We start from the raw sequence: 8,612 nt of genomic DNA, 5'->3' as shown, positions 1-8,612 counted from the left end.
CTTCAATCACACCATCAATTTTGTTGTTGCTCGTGTTCACATAACCACGTTCGCGTTTGCATACATTGCATCCGTCTCCAATATATATATCACAGTAAAAAGGTTGATTCAACACCGACTGTAATAAATGCACCCAAATGGCCCTCATGGCTGATAGTACAGTAAGTGTTAATTTAGGCTCTCGCGGGATTCAATTGAAACCTATGATTTTGTCGATAAATAAGCAGTAAAAATGGGCACGTCGTGTGTACAGCACGTATATACGTACCATAGTGTTTGTATGCACTCTCCATGCTTTGCGGTGCATGTCAATAAAATTCTGTATACAGTACATGCATGCCTGTCAGTGGCGTGCACAGATAGACACTAGGGGGTGCTAGAGCACCCCCTGCCCTTTTGGCAATGTGCCCTTTTGAAAAAAAATGAACTTTTTTTTTTTTTGATTTTTTTTTTTGATTTTTCAAAAATAGCAGACCTACAAGCTCGTAGCGCGTCACTCGGTGGCGCGCTATGAGCTTGTAGATCTGCTATTTTTCAATAGCTAAAGCATAACATAATGCTAACACCAAAAGGGGTTCCCGCCCCAAAATGGATTAAGGCAACCGGCCGGTTCCACGCGCTGCACAAGGTGCCCTTTTTTAACTTGAGCACCTGCCCCTCTAAATGTCTGTGCACGCCACTGATGCCTGTGGGGTGGAAACTCCCTTCGCCTGAGGGTTTTTCAGTGTTTATACGCTATCCGCTCTGTGTTTTAACACTGCCACCATTGCAGTCGCTCATCTGCTCCGAATGGCGAAACGGCATGTAGCTTTTCTTCCGAGCGGATCCTGGCTTTGTGCCGCCGGCGCCGCCGCCGCCGCCGGCGTCACCCTCAGCTGGGTCGTAGGCCACCACCACGCTGCTCTCCATTCGGGACAGCGTGTACATGCTGCTCTGGCGCGCCGGGTGCAGCCGCGTGGTGCGCAGCTCCAGCTCGTCGCAGTTGGACACCTTGATGAAGGGACACCAGCGGAACACTCGCTTGAAGCCTGCCCGGAACCTGACATGGGTCAACGTGACATGAGGGAGGGGAGAGGAGAGGACAGTTAGATAGACCAGGGGTTCTCAACGTTTTTGGCCGGGGACCCCCGGAAATGCTTTGGCAATGTCTCGGGACCCCCGCCCCGCCCCCTCCCGACCCCCAATATAAATTGACTGCTACAATAACCTTAAACCATTTTGGGCGGGAACCCCTTTTGATGTTTTAAGCATTGTTATAATTAAGCTATTGAAAAATAGCAGATCTACAAGCTCATAGCGCGCCACCGAGTGGCGCGCTATGAACTTGTAGGTCTGCTATTTTTGAAAAATCGTGAAAATAAAATTTAAAAATAAATCTTTTTTTTTTTTTTTTTGGAAAATAATTTGGGGACCCCCTAAAATAATTTGGCGACCCCCCGAGGGGTCGCGACCCACGGGTTGAGAACCCCTGAGATAGACGGAGGAGGGGAACAGAAAAGAAAAAGATGGAGAGGTTTGAACGTTGAGGAAGGAAGGGAACTCAATGGGTGCCAAGGACTTATTTAACTTCTTTTTCGTGATGTCCTGGAGCAGTCCTGGAACAGTTACCCTTAAAACTAGGAAAATCGCTGAAATCATTTTTTTTAATGACAGATGTAGTCACTACGACCACAAAACGTCCCAAAAAACTAGCTAGCCTATAGCCACCGAGTTTGCTCTGGGAGAACAGAGCAGCTGAATTCTTTGTTTTGATTAGGTTGTGGAGTGGTGCTCGTTTGAACCACGGCTAGAAGGCTGTTTCAACCAATCAGATTGCTTCCTCGAAATGGCCTGTTGTATAATGATGTATAAATAGGCATGGTGATTCTGATTAAGAATTGTATTGTTTGTCGATCCTATGAAATGAAATTAAATGAAATTAAATGATTACTATATTTACCCAGGGTATCTGTTTCCAGCCAGGCACTGCTCATAGAACATTTCATCGTAGTGGTTCAATGCCTTGTTCAAGGGCACTTCAGCGGTGGTAATTTTAACGTGTCGGACCGCTGATTCGAACTGGCGACCTTCCGGTATCAAGACCGCTCCGCAATCCGTTCGGCCACCGCTGCCACTCCTATAGCCAGCCTGGTATTATATTCTTTATTTCATCAGCTTGCAGAACTGATCAGTAAAGGGACGCTGCAATAGTCTAGTTGTCAGTCACTTTCTCATCACTTAATTGTCCTCATTGGCTAGGCCTTGGTAAAAGGCCAGCCAATGAACGAAGGCTTGCCAATGACTTTCCATGTCCTCTCAGAATATGGCATCTAAACAACTACGCAGCATATGGGATCTTAGCCTATGGGACATGGGTTCCGTCCGGGGGGGGTGTCTAGCAGTGTATTATGGTGTGCGCGATATGAAATGTGAGTTTACCATATAGTCACAGTAATCCTTCGTGATATTCCATCATATTCAAGAGCTTTTGGAGAGAAATGAGACAGACTCCATGCAGTCACTTTCAGTAGAGCACTGCAGAGGGGGTGTGTCTGTGACTGTCTCCATCCAGCTGAGGGCCGCAACGATGACTCAGAATAAATCTTTTTTATGTGGCACGAAGGCCAACTGTTAAGCCATTTTGGACTGAAATTTTTTTTTTTCTGAAAAACCTATGTTTCTATGTCAGTGGTGCTCAACCTTTTTCATGTCAAGGGCCGCCAGAATTATCTCTATTGGGCCACGGACCCCCATCTCAAAATATGTAGTTCCAGGGACCCCCCAGAAGCAAATATTTTAGTTAAAAATGTTCGCTCGGAAATATATATTCAATGATTTGCGCCACATTTTAACGACTTTTCAAAAATAGCAGACCTACAAGCTCGTAGCGCGCCACTCGGTGGCGCGCTATGAGCTTGTAGATCTGCTATTTTTCAATAACTAAATTATTAACAATGTTTAAAACACCAAAAGGGGTTCCCGCCCAAAATGGGTTAAGACACAATACTTCAGGAAGTCGAGGGTAAGCTGGTACAGAGGTGCAGGAAAAATGAATAATTAACGGCGAACCACACAATAAAACATTGCAAAAGATTTGCAGTTAATTATTCATTTTTCTGCACCAGCTGTACCACCTTATACCCTCGACTTATTGTGCATGTCTTAACAGTTGGCTTTAGAGCCACATAAAACTATCTATTCTAAGGCGCGATTCATACTCCTATTTTAGAGCCGAATAAAAGTCGATTTCGGCTCTGTAGAGCCTACAATGTGACGTCATTTGAGGTTCGGGGGGGCGGGTACCGTCCTTAAGTCGGCTCTTTGGTGCTACTGACAATTTCTGACGAGCCAAAATCATTTCGGCACTACAGCGGTAAAATAAGAGTATGAATCGGCCCTAAGTCCTTTGCTTGACATGAACCAATGTAGCTTTGTCCTGTATAGATGTGGTGGGTGTGTCAGTCTAATTGTCCTCATTGCAAAACGGCTTGTTCTTTGTCAACTCGCCCCCCCTACGCTGTTGTATAATGCGCATACTTTAGTCATGAGTTGACAGTACTATTCAAAGGGTTTCGCTTGCTGCAAGCTGATAATAACCGTGTCATTTCTTATTTCTTATACTGTGGCGGCTGTAGTATTCAAGTCCTTCAAACTGATATGAGGAAGAATAATCAAATATGTCTGGTGTCTGGTCTGGGTTCAGAACGAGAGCACCTTACTTAAGGGGGAGGCGTCATAAGGCGTCCTGTGGCACTGAGTGAGTTAAGACTAGAGATAAATGCCTCAGATCGACTTCTTCTGTAAGTCCTTCAAACTGATGTGAGGAAGAATAATCAAATATGTCTGGTGTCTGGGTTCAGAATGAGAGCACCTTACTTAAGACTAGAGATAAATGCTTCAGATCGACTTCTCAATGCACCGATAAAGAATCAATTATAGTGAGATTTGTTCTACTGAGGAATGATGCCATGGATCATTGTCACCTGAACGGGTGAAAAGTCCCCTTATATGAATTCTAGAAATAGGAATAAAAGAACAACCATCCAGTATTTATTTATTTTTTTGGTTCTGAACAACGGAATACATGCTATACATATAGCATATTATAATATACAGTATGGACATTTCGGTCTGATGTACAACTGCATATCCGAAGGACTCAACAGTGGGCAGTGTACTCCCTCGAGTCCTTGCCGATGAGGCAAGACTCAAGGGGCTGTATTTTGCGTGTCTTAAGTACCAGGTCTTATTACTTAATTTAAGACCTGGAGGCGTGATCAATGCCATTTGGCTATTCTGAGTGGCCAAAGAGCATTGACCACGCCTCCAGGTCTTAAGTTAAGTAATAAGACCTGGTACTTAAGACACGCAAAATACAGCCCAAGGTAGCCCGGCCTGGGTTACCGTGGCTCAGCGGTCCAGGCACCTTGGCTGGTAGCTTGTAGATCAGCTATTTTCAGCATGCAACCAAGTGTAAAATGACTTATACTGGATCTCTTGTCCAATAGTCCCTTCCTAACATTTGAGTCTAGTTTGTATTTGTCGACGAAATCGTCAGGTATATTTAGTCTTAGTTTTAGTCATCGTAGCTTAGTTTCCATTTAGTTTTCGCCAGTGAAAAAAGGTAGTCGACGAGCATTTTCCGTCTTAGTTTCAGTCGACGGAAACAACACTGGACTGAACTGAAGTCAGTTGGAAAATCTAATTCCACATATATTATATTATATACCTCACTTCCTGTTATGTTGTCACAACGCTGATGGAGGAATAAGTCCCATCTGGACGAAACACGTCCGCTAGCTAGGTCATTCATCAGAGGTAATAAACCACGTGAAAAAGGACATTTATTGTGTGCTGGCGTTCCCTTGTTTCCATCGGTCGTTCCAGTAGCCAATTATATTATATAGGATGTGCTCAGGTGGTACATTTGGTAATCTGCATAATTCTTCCCAGTGGTGTAAAGCAGGGGTTCTCAACGTTTTTGGCCGGGGACCCCCGGAAATGCTTTGGCAATGTCTCGGGACCCCCGCCCCGCCCCCTCCCGACCCCCAATATAAATTGACTGCTACAATAACCATAAACCATTTTGGGCGGGAACCCCTTTTGGTGTTTTAAGCATTGTTATAATTTAGCTATTGAAAAATAGCAGATCTACAAGCTCATAGCGCGCCACCGAGTGGCGCGCTATGAACTTGTAGGTCTGCTATTTTTGAAAAATCGTGAAAATAAAATTTAAAAGAAAAACGTTTCTTTTTTTTTTTTTTTGGGGACCCCCCAAACTAATTTGGCGACCCCCCGAGGGGTCGCGACCCACGGGTTGAGCACCCCTGGTGTAAAGTACATTTACTTAGGCACTGTACTGCCTGATCCATCCTAGTATAGCCTATACCGTCCTCCCCTAGTCTTTTCTCCCACCAGGCTGGACAAGGGCTAGACTTGGGCGTATACTAGGCTGTACTGTACTAGACTCTACTGGGCTCTAATACAGGGGTTCTCAACCCGTGGGTCGCGACCCCTCGGGGGGGTCGCCAAATTATTTTAGGGGGTCCCCAAATTATTTTCAAAAAAAAAAAAAAAAAAAAAGATTTTTCAAAAATAGCAGACCTACAAGCTCGTAGCGCGCCACTCGGTGGCGCGCTATGAGCTTGTAGATCTGCTATTTTTCAATAGCTAAATTATAACAATGCTTAAAACACCAAAAGGGGTTCCCGCCCAAAATGGTTTAAGGTTATTGTAGCAGTCAATTTATATTGGGGGTCGGGAGGGGGCGGGGCGGGGTGGGAGTCCCGAGACATTGCCAAAGCATTTCCGGGGGTCCCCGGCCAAAAACGTTGAGAACCCCTGTTCTAGGCTGTAGAAGAGTTGATCAACGTTTGCCAAAAGCATGGAATTGTAGTCAAAATCTTATCCAACAACAACACAATATATTCTTTAGTTTTGGGTCTGAGAGGCTATACCGTAAATGTCATCAAATTGTGGTCCGTGGCTCAAATGATATGAAAAGGGTTGAAAACCACTTTATTGATAATAACACATGATGGGGTTGTACTGTACGTAGTCTTGCGTAGCCAGACAACTATTCCACAATCTCAGAATGCTATATAGAGTGTGAATAAAATCCGCACATCCAGTCGAGTAAGAGTCTTTGTTTAATGATCAAAGTGCTCCGCAGCAGCAGTCGTACCAGACAGACAAACGCGTCTCGGCGCGCAGGCCTTCGTCAGTGTCAAAATTGGCAAGCAACGGAAATGACATAGCTATATAGAATTTTTTTTGTTCAATTAAAAGGGACTGTACAGCCGTGTCTCATTATTAAAGACATACATAGTACAGTGAACATACATATTATTATAAGAAATCAATGTCTCATTTCAGAATCCACATTACAAACACAGTTATTCATAGAAAACAGTTTAACACCAATTCTTCATTTAGACCTTTAGGAAATACAGTGTTTAAGAAATGGATCCAAAATGCTTCACGTTGCAATAATAACCGATCTCTGTCCCCACCTCTCTTTAAAGGGTTAATAATAACCGATTTCTGTCCCCACCTCTCTTTAAAGGGTTAATAATAACCGATTTCTGTCCCCACCTCTCTTTAAAGGGTTAATAATAACCGATCTCTGTCCCCACCTCTCTTTAAAGGGTTAATAATAACCGATCTCTGTCCCCACCTCTCTTTAAAGGGTTAATAATAACCGATCTCTGTCCCCACCTCTCTTTAAAGGGTTAATAATAACCGATCTCTGTCCCCACCTCTCTTTAAAGGGTTAATAATAACCGATCTCTGTCCCCACCTCTCTTTAAAGGGTTAATAATAACCGATCTCTGTCCCCACCTCTCTTTAAAGGGTTAATAATAACCGATCTCTGTCCCCACCTCTCTTTAAAGGGTTAATAATAACCGATCTCTGTCCCCACCTCTCTTTAAGGGGTTAATAATAACCGATCTGTCCCCACCTCTCTTTAAAGGGTTAATAATAACCGATCTCTGTCCCCACCTCTCTTTAAAGGGTTAATAATAACCGATCTCTGTCCCCACCTCTATTTAAGGGGTTAATAATAACCGATCTCTGTCCCCACCTCTCTTTAAAGGGTTAATAATAACCGATCTCTGTCCCCACCTCTCTTTAAAGGGTTAATAATAACCGATCTCTGTCCCCACCTCTCTTTAAAGGGTTAATAATAACCGATCTCTGTCCCCACCTCTCTTTAAGGGGTTAATAATAACCGATCTCTGTCCCCACCTCTCTTTAAAGGGTTAATAATAACCGATCTCTGTCCCCACATCTCTTTAAAGGGTTAATAATAACCGATCTCTGTCCCCACCTCTCTTTAAAGGGTTAATAATAACCGATCTCTGTCCCCACCTCTCTTTAAAGGGTTAATAATAACCGATCTGTCCCCACCTCTCTTTAAAGGGTTAATAATAACCGATCTGTCCCCACCTCTCTTTAAAGGGTTAATAATAACCGATCTCTGTCCCCACCTCTCTTTAAAGGGTTAATAATAACCGATCTCTGTCCCCACCTCTCTTTAAAGGGTTGATCTATTCAATAATAACCGATCTCTGTCCCCACCTCTCTTTAAAGGGTTAATAATAACCGATCTCTGTCCCCACCTCTCTTTAAAGGGTTAATAATAACCGATCTCTGTCCCCACCTCTCTTTAAAGGGTTGATCTATTCAATAATAACCGATCTCTGTCCCCACCTCTCTTTAAAGGGTTGATATATTCAATAATAACCGATCTCTGTCCCCACCTCTCTTTAAAGGGTTGATATATTCAATAATAACCGATCTCTGTCCCCACCTCTCTTTAAAGGGTTGATATATTCAATGCCTTGAAACCTCAGGGTACATATGTCATGTCCAGTGCTGTTGAAGTGTCTAGCTATGGGGGACTTTTCTTCTTTTGTCCTGATGTTGCTTTTATGTTCAGTGATTCTGGTTCTTAATTCTCTTTTAGTTTTTCCTATATAGCAAAAGCCACAGGGACATTTTAGGAGATAGACAACATGTTTTGTTCTGCAAGTGATTCTCCCTTTTTCTTTAATTTTTTTTACCTGTGTGAGGATGTAAAAAAATCCTCCCCTTTGATCATGGCGTTGCAATTAAGATTAATGTCTTAATTGTAACGCCATGATCAAAGGGGAGGATTTTTAAAAGTCCCCCATAGCTCGACACTTCAACAGCACTGGACATGACATATGTACCCTGAGGTTTCAAGGCATTGAATATATCAACCCTTTAAAGAGAGGTGGGGACAGAGATCGGTTATTATTGAATATATCAACCCTTTAAAGAGAGGTGGGGACAGAGATCGGTTATTATTGAATATATCAACCCTTTAAAGAGAGGTGGGGACAGAGATTGGTTATTATTAACCCCTTAAAGAGAGGTGGGGACAGAGATCGGTTATTATTAACCCCTTAAAGAGAGGTGGGGACAGAGATCGGTTATTATTGAATATATCAACCCTTTAAAGAGAGGTGGGGACAGAGATCGGTTATTATTAACCCTTTAAAGAGAGGTGGGGACAGAGATCGGTTATTATTAACCCTTTAAAGAGAGGTGGGGACAGAGATCGGTTATTATTAACCCTTTAAAGAGAGGTGGGGACAGAGATCGGT

At 43.2% G+C, this 8,612-nt stretch overlaps 1 protein-coding gene across 1 annotated transcript in view; it reads right to left on the bottom strand.

The window, feature by feature from the left end:
- Positions 1-735: 735 nt before the first annotated feature.
- Positions 736-8,612, bottom strand: part of tacr3a (tachykinin receptor 3a) — a gene marked incomplete at both ends in the record, with an annotated part of 99,106 nt that continues 91,229 nt past the window's right edge. Inside the window, one exon of the mRNA XM_079498486.1 lies at positions 736-1,039. Within this exon, the coding sequence (XP_079354612.1) occupies positions 736-1,039 (304 nt within the window). The remainder of the gene's footprint in view (positions 1,040-8,612) is intronic.

This window comes from Electrona antarctica (assembly GCF_951216825.1).
Source record: "Electrona antarctica genome assembly, chromosome: 4".
Classification (NCBI taxonomy): domain Eukaryota; kingdom Metazoa; phylum Chordata; class Actinopteri; order Myctophiformes; family Myctophidae; genus Electrona; species Electrona antarctica.
The sequence above is the reverse complement of the archived record's forward strand: the minus strand, read 5'-3'. Positions and strand labels throughout refer to the sequence as shown.